The following is a 15,725-nucleotide window of genomic DNA, read 5'->3' as shown; positions in this document are numbered from 1 at the left end:
ATATTGTACTGTCATCTAAAAGTGATGGATAAACTTCAAAAAAATTCCCTTTAAGTTAAAAGTCTACATATGCAAATACATCTTTGCAAAATTACAGGTTCAGTCCTTAGTCTGCTAAAAAGCTGCATGAAGCATTATTTTGCCATGGTCTAATAAGCAAAACAATCACCAGATTCATTCAAAAAAACAAGTTTGATGTTGTATCTTGCAAAAAGTCCTGACTGGTTGTTTTTAACATTGTTCCAGAAAACCGTTAATTCTTCCTCCTGCCAAAATTACCTCTTTGCCTAAAGACTACCTAAATAATAACAGTCTTGGTGATTTTGCAAGTCTGGTGTGTTAAAGGGACTGCTCTTTGTGTGTATAAGTAAAATGTGTACACACCCCATTCTTCATCCTTGTAGCTGAAACATTTTATTCCATGAAGTGATTGAATATAACCTGAATTAAGATTTCAGCATGTAAACAAACTCGGTTTAGGGAATTAAGTGAGGTGGATAGTTGTACCTTTGCTACTGTGTGTCTAATTGCTCCTGAAGCATCTCCTGCTGGCAGCTTTCAGGGATGGTACAGAAAACAAAAGCCATAGGTCAAACCTATCAGAAGCTGTTTCTGTGATATCTCAGTGCTATGCAGTAAAATCTTTTTGTGTCTCTATGGGTCTCTCCCAAGCTCATTGTAGTCCATATTCCACCTACACAGACACCAGAAAGACCCATAGTTATGTCCAAAGATCAAAACAGATCTAGCTTCCACTGTATTACCCTCCCACTGTGCATACATGATTATTGCTACTGTTGATGAGAGTTACATATATCAGACAGGGAGTACGCTTCTATGCCTTTTAGAAAAGGAAATAACTTTATTTAGTATTATGTTACAATTATACAAATATTTTGTAAATATCACATTGTTAATTGTCAATGTATGTAGTATTATTATTAACCCTGCACTCTTTAACTGTGGTAGGTAATAATGTATTTCATCTTTAATTTGTTTGGCCCTACTGCTCTCCATGTACAGTGAGTGCATTGAGTTTCAATTTTTTCACATTAAATTTTTTGTCCTTAGTAGAGTAAGCACCACATTTAGATGTGGAGTTAAGCATCTGACCTGCATCACAGTGGCAGGATATCTCGTGTTCTCTCCTCTGCAATCTTCTTTCCCTACATACCTGCTTTTTTTCGTAGGTGTGAGACCCCTGCAATTTACTTCTTTTAACAAAATGCAGATTTTGAAATGCTGTACCTGTAATGAGTGATAATGTAATTGGATAAAAGCTGTGAGGATGAATGGAGCTTTAAAGGTCACTCTTGTAAGAAGAATTAATGTGTTATACCATTAATAAACCATGGAAAACTGTGGAGCAAAAGATAACATACTTAAGTTATTGTTAATGACATAGAGTTCACTGCTGTATATCTCTCGGCTACAAATATAGAAAGTGACTTTTTGAGGTTGCTGAGCAGTATCACTGTGCATACTGTATATATAAGATAAGCAGTCTTTAACTGGTGCAGGAGCTGGATGGACATAGCCTACTTCTAACAAAGGTTTATCCTTTAATGGAGGACTAGAAGAACGAAAGGCTTGTGAGCAGCCTGCGGAGTCTTTTCCTGCTAACTGCTAGGTCAAATCCAACCAAAGTTAGAGCAAGTAAAACTCATTACCATGTTGAAACCATTTGGTGATCTTAAAAAAGTGAGCATGAAATTTCAAGTCACCCACCAGTAGGAGCTACGCCACAAAAAATTTTTTTAGCATTTTGAGCAAAGGTACTAAGGTCCCTAAAAACGGCAGAGAAACTGGATCACTTTTTCAGCTCGAGAGATGAATCCCTGTACAGAAAGTCACTGGGAAACATATAGTCAAACAGTTACTTCCACTATCTGAATGATCTGAGCTGTCAACGCAAGGCGCAAGTTGTCTGTCCTAGGTATGCACAGCCCACCTGGCTGGGATGCAGTTGAGCTGTCGCTTTTCACTGCCACTAACTTCAAATTAAAACCGTTCTCTGAAGGCAGTTCTTCAGACTGCTTGGTTCCCCTGGCATGGAGAAATGCTCAGGTATTGTTCAGTTGTCTCTGGAGGATGTAAACTTACAGCGTCCTGTGATTAACGGTATAGCTGTATTCGGGCATACAGATATGTAGTCCTTTTCTAGAGCTATCCTTACAGCGTATAAATTATGCTACAGACTGAGCAGTCACAAATGTCATGGCTTCATGTATGACTTTAAATCCAAGCATCTCTTTTCGGGAACAGGCATATGTCCGTGTACTAAAAACAGAAACAACTTCTCTCTGTCCTTTGCCATTATCTGCGACATCTCTATGCTAGTTTGGCAATCCTTGTAACTAAGTGCATTTTATGTGATGCAGTTCCCCTCTCTGTCAATAATTCACCACCTACCCTAAACAACAATAATTTACATTCAACTCGCTTCTATATTAATCATTTCCCTGCACACCAGCATCTTGGCAGCTACTGAAAAACATAAGGAGTGCTTGCTTTTATTCACTGTCATGTGCCAAACTGTCTCAAAGATAGCAGTATCCAGGAAAAGCCAAATAGTCTGGAGAAGGGCATGAATTCCAGTTCCTAGGCACATTCGGCTGTATTACAGATTGAAAGTATTATACCTAGCCTAATCAAGAGCACAACCAGCAGTAATACCACCGTTTGTTTGTTTGTTTGTTTGCTTCCTTTTTAATTTATTCTGACTACATGCAAGCTTGATCAGTAACAGATGCAAAGTGGGGAAGAAACTAAGCAAGTTGATAAAATGGAGGTAAAAAAAAAAAATCAGCTGGTAGCCCTGTGCTGGTGCAGGTTATATCCTTCCTTCTGCTGGGAAAGCTGGAATTCCTGGAATTCCATTGGCTGGGAATTACTGAACTGGGTCATTTGATAAAAGCAATGTGGATCAAGTTATTTCATACAAAACTCTCAGGGTTCCTGGGTATTTAGCCAAAAGCTAACTGTTAGTACAATTAACAACAGTCAAACCACACAGAAACTTTTCTTTCTAGTTTTTGCGCGCCATGGAACATGGGAATACCAGTCCCATTCTGTCTGCAGTCTAAAAAAACAACAATAAAAACCCAAACCAAACTAAAATCCTGACAGCAGCGCAGCACTGAACTAATCTGACATCAGCTTCTTCCCCTGAAATGTTTTAAGCAGCAAGACAATGTCCTACGTTTTTTGGCAATCAGCAGATCAGATAGAAGAGTCTAGCAATACAACAAGGATGTGTAATCTGACATGATTAGACAAGGCTCTTTAGGAACAGAACATTCATAATTGAGACAAAGAAAGAGTATTAATAACACTTTCCTAACACGGCAGTTAGCCATTTTATATTTCCTTTCTTTAATCTTAGTGTTTTTCAACAAATCATGGGATTTAATAGCGTGTTTTGGCAGATTAGAGGATTTATGGCCCAGATGTTTTTTGTTCTAAAAATGGATTAGGGTGTAAAGTTTGCTGGAATCCATGGAACATGTTGAGGCAAGCCGGTCATTTTGTGTGTGATTAGTGCCTGCCTTCTGTCTCACAGTCCCTCCATCTGTCACAATTCACCAATGGATCTGGTTAGATTTAGCCTCATGTCACAAACAGAAGTCCCTTTTCTGGGCAATTTCATATTACAGATTCATTTTATGCCGGTTTTATGCCCTAGTTAAAAGACAGAAAGAAGAGTGTGCATGCACGCGCGTGCGGGGATGTGGAGGGGGGAGGGAGATTGATAGATATTAGCCTCTCCTTTAATGTTTGAAAAATAGACTGGGGCTTGGAGTCTCCCATCAGTATTCTATCCTACAAATCACATGCAGATCATAATAAGTATAATCTACAGTACGCTAAAGGAAAAAAATGACAGTGTCACATTTAAAATTAAATAGTATTAGCTGTGCCGGTGATGCTTGTAACATTTTAAAAGGAAATAATTCAGTGACTACTAAGGCTAAGCCCTAGGCTGTGAATTTGCAGCAAAACAGTGGACATTTGACCTACTATTAGCAGCATGAATAGGAGTGGGAATGTAGGTCCGTGTAGCTGTGGTTTCTTATACATTTCTGAATGACAGGTGGTGGTGGAGAGCATTCAGTGGATGAGGTTTCTCTTCCCAGCCATTATGCATTTCATATCTATAGCAAACCACCGCCACCTGTGGTTTATTTTAATGTATTCACAAGTTTTAAGAAGGGGAAGAATGAAATGGTCTATTTTTAAGAGTTTGGGATTGCTGGCATGATCAAAGCTTCCCCTAACTCTTATCCGGTTACATCCTGCTGCATACAAACCGCAGGACTAACCTCTGCAGCGTCAGGGAAATGCTGAAACTAATGGGATCAAATATCAGGACGATGATTTTGGCACTGAGGTTTCTCATGCTTTCTATCCAGGTGGCTCTATCGTAACAGTAACAGAATTACAAAGCATGGACGGGTTTCTGGGCATTACCTGTTAACTCTTTCTCATTAATAGTGATAAACTATTGGTGCAGTTCATCGATGAAAGCTAAAGTGTTTTCTTGTAACTTTCTTTTTTTAAGATATCCTTTCTTCTATCACGTCGTCAGGTTATTTAAATGACCACGATGCTGTTACTAAGGCAATCCAGGAGGCCCGACAGATGAAGGAGCAACTTCGGAGGGAACAGCAGGTGCTGGATGGGAAGGTGGCCGTTGTGAATAGCCTGGGTCTCAACAACTGCAGGACAGAAAAGGTGAGTTTCCAAGACTGCCGTTGCAAAGGGTCAGAGATTGCTTTTGGCTCGCCTTGGAGATACGTAGGTTCTTCCCCCCTTTTTTTCCCTCATTTTTCTTGCTCTATTTTCTTCTTCCCAATCAGTTTTTAAAGAGAATAGTTGCTTCTTTCAAAAAAAGGGAAAGGCAAAATGAAAACCACAACCAAAAGCTGACATGAGAGACCTGGGGACCCCTGGGGGAGAGGGGGGAGGAGGAAGAGATAGTTAAAGCCCTCACGAGAACTTTGGAGGCCACTAATTCTCTGTTCCAGCCTGTCAACGTGTATTATGAGAAGGTGATCTTGGAAATCTCTGGGTCTAAGTGGAAATCTTGCTTTATGGAAATGCTTACATGTGTTTGTGAGATGAGCTGGATTTGAAAATATTCAAGCTTCTTTAGGAACATAAGCTTTGCTGATACTCAGGCTCAGCTTCTGGGTATTTAGCCTTGTGAGGTTGTCATATATGATATTTTGTGACCATTGCAATGTAGCACTGTCATGTCACGTTAGATGACTTAACAAAAGTGAAAAAAATGCAGAATTGACAACACAAACTGCACCACATATTCGCAGTGAAACTTAGAGGCAGCAGAATGTATGGGCCTTACCACCTTCTGCTTTTGAACTGGCCTGTGAAGCTGTGCTGTAATAGAATATCAACAAAGTGAATATTCACTAGTAAAATGTGTATGTACTGTAACCGTCGCATAAGTCAGAGAGGTTGTGATTTGCTGCTTTTCTCTGGAAATACCTGATGTCTTTCCGTGCATTGCCCTGGCTTATGGAGGATAAATAGACCTGCCAGTCCTTGCTGCCACATTTATAGTGAGCTGTCCTTATAATACAGCCACCTAAGATACGCATCCAAATCCTTGTGTGTGTCTCAACATCATATGCTTAGCAAGACTTTTTCCTCAATTCCTCTCCTCCCCTGCAATATTTTCTGAGGTGATAGAGCCTTCATCATGCAGTATAACCAAGATGACCGTTGTTGCATTTGGTGTAAACTGAATTTTATTGAAACCACTTCTAGTGGCTTTTCACTGTAAGGCCTTGTGTGAATCACTGAGATAGGCAGATAAATAGAATGAATAAAAAAGATCAGCTATTTAGCAGAAACTTGAAAGTCAGTCATCCTAGGAAGCTTGTGAGTCAAACAATATTGTCCAGAATGAGCAGATTGCTAATTTGGATAGCTTTCCATTTTCCCTGTTTTTAGATGGAGTTTGATCAATAAGCTGTGAGAAGCCAGCAGTCTGGGTAATGAATGTTAAATGTACATGTGAGTCTCTCGCTACTGTACTTTTTTCATCAGCCTATCCCGGGTGTAAGTGATGTCGAAATGACTCCAATTTCATGCACTTTCTTGAGAGGAAGGGGAAGGAAAAAAGAGGTCAGTGTAATAGGTATCTGGCAGTACATACAATCTCTCTTAAAAGAGTAAGAGCACTGGTATGGGGAGAGAGAAAGAAAGAGAGGGATGGAGCATGTTTACGGCATTTCACATAGGAGAGTACCAGAAGGGAAAAGGGAAAAGCAGAGTGTCAGATATAAGAAGAAGTGATCACAAGCACAAAGGAATTTATATTCAAATATTTAAGCATTCTTGAAAGGATGCTCGGAGCAGAAATTTCTTTTCTCTGCTCCCCATGTCGAAATGACTTTAACACTCAGCCAGATGCTAATGCAAAGTGACTCAAGCTATTCCTCGCAAGCATAGCTAAATTGCCGTTATTTGTTAAGCGCATTGAATTCAGCTGTGGATACAGCAGTTGGTTGCATTCAGAAAGCATCTGTACCCTTTTTTTTCCTTTTTTTTTTTTTTTTTTTTTTTTTTAATCCTCCAAAGCAGAGACAACTCTACCTATCTCCCCCCTCTCCTCCCTTGTGCTGGCTGGGAATTGTCAAGTGACAACCGACCAAATCCTTTTGGACAGGAAGCCTTCATCCTGAGTTCTATATACTTGCAAAGCAGGCCTTGTGGTTGGATCAGGAAGCCCATTAAAAGCACTTTGATGGTATGGAAATTCATCTTCATGAAGCACCCAGGCCCCTAAGCAGCATGCTGTTTAGCTGTGGTTACAGATCAGTCATTCACATCGGAGGGCAGTAATTGTGCTGACGGCTTGTTCGGCAATGGAAGTACATAAAATAATCCCAGGCCCTCCACCATGGCATTGCGAGTTAATCTTCTTTAATACAGATCAGCTGTTGTTCTAACACATGACTTTATGCTGGCTCTAGTGACTCTGCACAGCCTTTTGATTAAGTAACAGGAGTGGAACCATCTGCATTCACTTTATTCTGTTACTTCCCTATTGTTGGGATTCTCCTTACCCCTTCTGTTTTCACTTCTCACCCTCAACCCCAGTTGAAGTTTATTTTCCTCTCTAATTCATGCCTCCTGGTGGGCTCGTGGAGGGCAGAGAGGGGTTCTTTTACAAGGTAGCAGGAAGAAAAAATTGTTTGCTCAGTGGCAAATTTTTCTAAAGCAACTGTAGGGTTTGGGGTTTTTGATACAATAAATGCCAAAACTTTATCAGGGCACACTGATTTATTTTATTTTATATTTTATTTTATTTTATTTTATTTTATTTTATGTTAAAGTGGAGACAGGAAAGGACAGAACCAAATCTGAGCTCTCCTAGATTATAATGGCATTTGAGTTGCTGGGGTGACCACTTAAGCCACTAAGCACTAATTAAGAAGTTGCACTTTTTAACTTGTAGGGTCTCCTGAGCTGTCTCTTGCATTTGACCCAACAGGAGAGAGATGTAGGCTGTAAAGCTTTGGTACTTGTTCTCCCTTCTCATACATGCTCTAGGCCGTCCGCTGACTAGCCAGATGTGAAGTTCAGATCCAGACAAGCACCCCAACTTCTCTAAAGTTTGTGTCTGTTTGACCTAGGACTTTAAAGTTTTCTCTCTTATTAAGAGCAAGATTTGAGAGGAAGGCAAGTGTTGGCATTTTGCATTAAATTTTATTCGTTTTTTCCCTGTTTTCAAGGGAAAGGAAAAGAGATAGTTGGGAAGGTGGGTAGAGAGTGCTGCAGTGTTACCAGGGAGGGTTTCCCTTCAGAAGCTCAGGGTCCCACCGGGGGCCTTAGAGCAGCCCCCTGAACTTTGGGGACTTTGCGTTTGCTCACTGGTTGCTTCCTGCAAGGGAAATTTTGAGGTGGGGGATGGAATTAAAAGAGAGTTAGGCTAAGGTAGCTATCTGTCCATGGGCATATTCGTCCTTAGAAATGTACATTATATTTATAGTTACGTACGGAAGAAAGACTCTCCTTCCCATAGAGTGATCTCAAGCTTTATAGGCAACAAACACTCATCTGGGGCTATCCCCAATTTTCCTCCCTTCTTTGCTGCAGTGGGTAGTGTAGTTATGGAGACCTATGGTTCTCTGAGACGTGGTGAGTTTTTTGTTGCATGAATTGCTGCTGCAGCCTGCCAGCGAAGGTCGGCTCCGTGCAGTTCTGAACGCGTATGTTAGGCTCTTGGTAGGGATTTGTCTGCCAGCGGTAGCTGGGCAGGCTCAGGGCTGGAATTCACCTTTGTGAGTCTCTGCTAAAGCTCTTGGGGGCTTTTCTCCACACATGTACATGACCTGTTATCTGTCTCCTGTTCCCAGATGGGTTGATCCCTGTGGACAGCCAGCTGTAAGGCAGTAGTCAGACAGGCATTTTGTGGAATTGGAGAGAAACTGTATAAAAGGAGTCACAAATGAGAAAAGATTTTTAAAAATGGCTAGGATGATTTGGGTGAGTCACTTTATGGGCATCCAACTTGGACCATCTTGAGGGATTTGATTTTCAGAAGATTACACTAAAAACTATGAGCATCATGATGAACATGGATTTTACTAAAACCTATTTTAATTGCAAATAAAACATATTTTTACATTACTTTTCTTGGAAACATTTCCGTGTATAAATGAGAAGTGTGTGTATATGTTTTTCTGGTTTCTTGGAAACCCAGGAGCATGGTTTTATTTGTAATTGTCATCTACAGTTAATTATAGCTTGATACGTACTATACATAAACAACGTTACCTTTTATACATGTAGCTTAGAGTGCAGATTGTCATCTAGTGCAAACACCACAACAGGCAACACCAGCAAGTGGACTCTGGTCTGTTTGTTCAGCCCCAAAACCGCCTGCTCCTCCGCAAAGGAGATGTACACAAACACAAAGAGCCAGCGTGTGTGTGCATGCAGACAAGCCTACAGAGCGCTCTTTCAGAGATCCACAGCACAAACATGCACCGAGCTAGCCAGTAATTTTCTGACTGTAGTCAGACTCTCAGGCATTCGTGTAGGTGCCCTGGTGACTGTAAAAAAGGAGGAAGGGGGCACGCGAGCAGGTATGTGAGTATGCGTCTGCGTACGCTGGCCCGAAGGCAGTACTGGTTTCGGAAGGCTGGCGCCTGCTGGTAAAGGTGCGGGTGGCTGGGGCAGCTGGGGAGGTACCGGCAGCCACACAAGCGTTTCAGACGTGGACGGACGCAGTCACGCTCGTAGCATGCTCTGAGATGAGTGCATCCGAATACATATACCTCCTGTGCTGAAGTGTTTCTTAACCCGCGATACGAGTTCTCCCTGTTACTGCTTGGAGTGTGTCCTGTTAAAAGGCTCTGACATGTACTTGTCTGCTGGGCTGTAACTAAAGAGGCTATTTGTAACAATATTTATTCCAGCATTGTAAGCAAGAGCCTATTTATTACTCATGCATACCGAACACCGGGTTCAGGATGTCTTTCCTCCCATTCCCACCCAGCCCTCCTCCCGCCATCCTCCCCACTCCCACCCCCACCTCCCCTCTTCCCCTTAAGAGAGTGCCAAACATGAAATGACAGTGACCAATGTTGACTTAATGTGGATGTTTAATAATGAAAAAAGTGTGTCAGTTCCAGCGTTAGTTACAAATGGCAGTAAGTATATCGGGTGGCAGCCCTGTAATAATTTTACATCCATCATTCCTTCCTGATGCCTCGCTGGCTGCCTGATGGATGGGGATAGCAGAGTTAACTCTTAAGAAACTGCTGTGATCTGCTGAGCTGAAATGAATTCTGTCCCTGCTCTCCCCTCAGGGAGGAGGGGGATATTAAGAATCTCAAACCCGCAGATCCTGCTGTCTTTGAGAAATAAAACACTGGAGCTCACTTTACTAAAGGCATAAGCAGGAGCTGGTTTAACACATGGGATTTAAATTTCTTGCAGTAGAGAATTTTACTTCAATAACATTTTTTTCTTCCCCTAATGGTTAAATTTGAACCAGAAAGTCAAGAAAAAACTGGAGGAGAGAAGGGCAGGGAGAGGAAGAAAAGAGAAGGGTTGGTAAAACAGACTCTGCCCCCCATGCTTGCTGCGGACACGGACAGTCCGTGGGTCAGACTAGAGTGAATATGTTGTAATGATTAAAACTGGGAAGAATGGGACCTGGCGCAAGCTGGGCTTCCCAAACAGGAGAAACCCACTGGAAATAAGTCCAGAGATGCAGTACTAACATCATAAACCAAATCACTTTATGAGAGTTGAAACCTGCCCATTTTCATAATCTCCGTATTATTTTACTGGAAAAATACTTCAGCGTTCTCAGTGACTAGCAGGGTCTGTATTACCCACAGACATTACATACACACACACTTATCCCTGCAAGTTCAGCAGGCCACTAATACCTGTGTCCTGTAATTTGCAGCCCACTCTATTCCTCACTGGCCTGTAAAACACTGGGAAAGATGATCAGTGTAATATTTTTGTTCTCACAGTGTGAGCAGAGATCTGTTTGGAATAATTATTATCCAATGTGGGGACCGGGGAGTATCTTGCAGACGATGGACTGCTACAGTCCCACAACACAGAAGTCAACATACTACCCTAACAACTGTATTTCCCCTTCTTATTACCCTTTTCCCTACCCTCTTCCTAATTTTGTCTTACTGAGGTTCTCTGCCAGCAGAAACGCTTGTATGCGGGTTGCAGTCCTCTTTGTTAGTGCTATCAACACAGTTTTCAAAAAGCATGACAAGAGGGCGAGCAGATATTATGTCATCACCCATCCATCACCCTGGATGTCAGCCTTTCAGTAAGTCCAATCAGCAGGCTCAACAGGATCATTCATGTTCAAGGAGTCCTCTGTTCAAGAGGGCTACTGTATCCATCGTCATTTCTCCTGAAACTTTTCTCAAATTTAATTAAAACCATGTCAAGTTTGCACACTGCAAAGATCAAAATTGGTTTTGCCCAGCACTGGTAACTAAGTATTAAACATTTTGATTTGGTTCAGCTGAAAGTTTATCCCCCCCCCCCTTTTTTTTTTTGCCGTTTGCTTTGTGGAGCTTGTGTATATTTATATTTACAGCCTCTGCATTTAATGGCCACATGCCTTGTTTTCACAGATGGCCAGTGGAAGAATTCCCCTCCCCCCTTTTCTTTTAGTAAAGCCTGCCTTTGGTTTTGCTACTTCTGTCACAGTGCCACTACTCTCAGTTAGCAAGTGTCTACGCATGGGAGGGAGAGATTCTGCAATAAGGGTTCTTTTTATTCCCCCAAGGATTTTAGCTCTTTATTTTAGAATGCCTTTTTTTTTTCCTGATTGACCATAATCTATTAAATGCCCAGATACATTTTTCAAAGAAAAATCAAGTGTGTATGTTTGTTTGTGTCTTTAGTGCATCATTATGGCAGGGATGCATGGGCAGGGTTAGCTAATGAAAAATGAAACATGCAGAGGGAGGGACAAATTCTGCCCACGGATGTGTGCATGGAAGTCCTGTTGAAGTCAAGGAGAACAGCAGGCAAAGAGGCAAGGCAAGAACCCTGGATCCTTGCAGCTGCTGACTGGGAGTGGGAACTTAAGTCTTCGTTCAATCCAAAGGGCAGAGACTGGAAACATTCACAGGCTAGCGTGGATCAGGGAGGACTGCAGCTGTTTATACCTTAGTGGAAATTTTATTAAGCCCAATAAAGGTGGATCAACTTCCTCCTGAAAAAAAAAAACCCATACAATTGATTCAGAGTTCTTGTTATGTCTTTTGAGCTTTTTGAATCTTTGGGTTTAAGCTCTAAGCTGTGCCCTGCAGCCACAAGAGCTAATTACTTCCTGAGATTTTATTGTTATTTTTACATAATCACATGCCTCCAATAGCTAGGGCTTTCAGCACATTCATGGGCACAGCATCAGTGCAATACCTCTCCTCAGTGTAATAGAGCCTGAGCTTGATTGTCCTGTGACTTGTGCCCACTTAGTCTCCTGGGGGATCAGCCTGTCCTCTTCTGCCCGTCCTAGTAGGCAGGTGTTCACTTAGCTGAGTGACAAACAGCCACTGGTGTCTTTTGGGGGTGCTGAACTTCACCTTTAATTGTATCGATGCTGATGCTGGGGAGTAGACAAGCTAAGCCTTACTTCATGACTAGAAAAACGTTGTGGTTTCTTTCTTAGGAGACAGCCTAGATAGTATGTCAACTTCTTCATTAGGGCTCGACAAAATGTAAGCAAAGGTACAGCAGCCTTCATAATTTGCATACCTTTATATCTGTTTTGCTGCTACGCAGTTGAGTCACCAGTTGTTTAATAAACAATTGCCAGGAAAGCAGAGACTGTGTTCTTGCTTTCTCTTCAGGTGTGTGTAGACCCTCTTTCCCAGGTTATCCTGCGTGGGTTGTAATTTTCATCTTGTTTCATTTTGGTGTACCACCTCTCTTCCTCAAGTAACCCTTCCTTTCCTCACTGATCAGCTGTAGCAGCTCTTTCTGACTCGCTGTGAAATCCTTCATTAAAATTTGCACGGCAGATTTCATCCAGAGATCTCAAAACTCTTCCCAATGGCGGGAAGATGTCACGATCTCCGTCCTGCTGAGTTGGGGAAACTAAGGTGCAGCGACTGAACAATTCATGCAAAGTTACAGAGCATGTCAGCCCAGCCCCGAAAGCAGTCTAGATGAGAAACTGGGTCACGTAACTCTTAACCTATTTGCAGTCAGCGGATTACAGCTGGATCTGGTTGAGGTCAATGCCTATGCCCGCACTGTAGAAACTTTTCGAGGAAGGAAGCAGTGTCTCATCATTCTGCTTTGCTTTTGCTTTCCTTTTTATTTCTTCCTTAAAGTAATGGGCTGGGCCAGCCCTACCTGCGTTTTCATTTAAAAATCCTGACTTGCACTATCTCTCAGAGCTCATAACCAAAGAAAAGGAGGACCTCAGTGTCTCCTCTTTTCCTCTAAAATTGCTACTTTCCATCAGTTTGTTGCCAAGTCAAATAATATATTTTACTGAGGGAATAATTCTTTCTCAAATAAAGAATTTTTAAAAAATATATATTTTAGGGGCCTGACCTCTGCCAAGTTATTGAGGATTTTCCTCTTTTTATTTTAGTGGACTCTGTCTTGCCTTCAGTGTTTTGAAAGGCACTGACTTGAGAGCCCTTAGAAACCAAAGGCCTATGTCAACAACATATAGCAAAGAAAATGACTATACAAATTTCAGCAAATTCCCCTTGTGACTGGGTGTCTGTTCCTGAGAGGAGAGTAGTTAAATGTCTGGGCCTGACCCATCTGTTTTTTTTTCCTATAATACCTCATACGGCACCTCTCTACTGAGTCCATATAACACTTTGTATAGATTACAAATCAGATGCAATGTTTTCTAGGCAGTATTGAACCAATCTGGATTTGAATATATACTGTAAACCAGAAGATATGGTTCCTTTACCAAGTGATGTAGCCCCAATTAAAACTGAATGTGATAATTCTGAAAGAAGAAACATAAAATCAGGAGGAGCCACAAATAAAGAATGTTCTTTTATTTTCTTGCTTCTAATGTTGCTTTTAGGTTCTGTGGGTGGATTATTCCATGAAAAAGAGAGATCTCAGATAAGCAAGACTGAAAGAGCTGAGGGGGTGGTGAATGCATTGTTTCTTCATACTCAACTTTGATGCAACAACAACAAAAAAAATCTCCCAAATGATAAATTGCTGTGACATTATAAATAATCTTTCATCTTCTTTGGTGGTCCACAGAGTTTATATAATTGGAAGGCTAAAACCCTTCTTTGTTGTTTCTTCCCTTTTCATTAGTACAGTAGAAGACTATAAAATTGTGCAGCCAGAAGGGGTTTAACAATTACTGAGTCACCATTTGAAAGTCTCACTCTATTTTATCATTTTATGCATGTGCTTTTTGTGAGTTTTACAGCCCTGCAAGCGTTACTTAAGCAAGGTCCATTGTAATGGTGGATCTGTAACTGCTCTTACTTTTATTTTATTTTGCTTTCCCTTGTAACATGTGCCATCAGCAAGAGTCACAATTGCACACTCAGAAAGAACTTATAAGACTGAGGTTATAATTTTTAGATAAGATTCAGAAGTGCTAGTTTCAGTTCCTAAAACTACCAGTCTTACTAAGGAACCTTTGGCAAGTCACATAATACGTGACTCAGTTTCCCATTGGGTAAACAGAGTTAATAATACTGCCTTTCTTTGTAAAATAGTGTGGCTAAATTCACGGGTGAGTGCAAAACACTTGGGCAGTGTGATCTGTTACACAGAAAAACCTAAATCTAAATAGAAGATCCCTCTGAAAAGAGCTGGAAATTTTCTTACAGCAGTTATAGGTATAACAGGATCTAGACTGTAACATGGTTTGGACTGGGACATACAATGTGCACAGTACCTATTTTGAAATACCATGGCATTCATATACAGGAGTAGAGCCTGGACTGCAAGTAATTCATCACGTGCAAACCTCTGGGCACACCTCTCACTACTGCCAGTGGTTCCTCTGAGTTCTTCCAGCTCTCTGTCATCCGTAATGCCTACCTGCCTCATGTTTTCCACATTTTGAAAGACTGTGGATGAAGATTTTATAACACAAGCTATTCTGATGTTTATTATTGCCAGAGACAGAGGAATTGCACAGAAAGATTACTTTTACAAAGTCTTCACTGATGTCAGATGTAGGATAAGACTCTTCACCTTTTTGGAGAGCTAAGGAAAATATCATAGTGTTGAATGGATAACACCTGGCACCACCAGTGTGTCTGATAATTAAAGATGTTTTTCTATCATAAACAGAAGTGAACTTTCATTGCGGGATCATAGTCTAGCAGCTAATCTGCCTAGTACTTTAAGATTTGGTGCGTAGTGACCAAGGTATGTGTTGGAATGGTTGATATTTACTGGGGCTTGCTGAGAGAAGACTTCTGCCTCAGCACCACAAACCGCATTAGATGCTGTCACAGGCCCTGCTCACCCATCTAAGATAAAAACTAGCTGATCAAAACTCAATCTATTTGAAAATACCACCTTTAGAGTTTAGACGTGGGAATTTTTCCCACAGAATAGGATGATAAATAGCTGGACGAACTGCACTTGGAGGGGGGGGGAGGAAATGGGACACTAAAAAGGACAGTAAGAGGCAGCCATCTGTTTCTTTTTATGCATTGACACTGAAGGGAACAAAGGTAGCAGGCACTCTGTCCATCAGTGTATTTGTAACTCTTCAGTGCAAGAACTGGTGAGCAAGTTTCTCCTTGCAGTCCATAGGTAACGGTGTTTGGCTCTCTCCAGCTCCTCTACAAACACAGTTTTTTCACCTGGCCTTTCAGTTCACTTGGAATAAGAAAAGCAGGAATGTGAAGAGATGTGCCTGAACGCTCCTCCTCTGGTATTCTACACTGGCCGTATCTCTGCAGGCATGAAACTGAGAGGAAAAATATTCCTATCAGGGGAAATGGGGGTAGGGTTAGGGGAGCAGAAAAGTGAAGAGTGGACTGCTTCAGTGAAATTGCTAACCTTGAATTATGCAATCGGAAAAACAGCTCTTGCCAAAATACAATTCTAACAGAGTTCAGAGTACTGTCAGTGTTTGCCAAATACCCCAGCCAAAAGGATGTCTCAAAGAGGGGGAGGAGGGATCGGTTACCATATGCCCAGCATTCACAGAATTCTGGAAGAACTGTGGAGTCCTTCAA

The 15,725-nt window shown here is 41.4% G+C and overlaps 1 protein-coding gene across 4 annotated transcripts in view; it reads left to right on the top strand.

The window, feature by feature from the left end:
- Nucleotides 1-15,725, top strand: part of SOX5 (SRY (sex determining region Y)-box 5) — a 291,777-nt gene that overhangs the window by 259,502 nt on the left and 16,550 nt on the right. For 2 of the 4 annotated variants that reach the window (XM_010566092.1, XM_010566095.1), the window contains one exon: nucleotides 4,589-4,734. In XM_010566092.1, the coding sequence (XP_010564394.1) occupies nucleotides 4,589-4,734 (146 nt within the window). Of the gene's footprint in view, nucleotides 1-4,561; nucleotides 4,735-15,725 lie in introns of all 4 variants that reach the window. The other 2 variants (XM_010566093.1, XM_010566094.1) reach the window with 1 other exon arrangement.

The sequence above is a fragment of the Haliaeetus leucocephalus genome, unplaced genomic scaffold (genome assembly GCF_000737465.1).
Source record: "Haliaeetus leucocephalus isolate CR32 unplaced genomic scaffold, Haliaeetus_leucocephalus-4.0 Scaffold206, whole genome shotgun sequence".
NCBI classification, from domain to species: domain Eukaryota; kingdom Metazoa; phylum Chordata; class Aves; order Accipitriformes; family Accipitridae; genus Haliaeetus; species Haliaeetus leucocephalus.
This window is presented reverse-complemented; position numbering and strand designations above follow the sequence as displayed.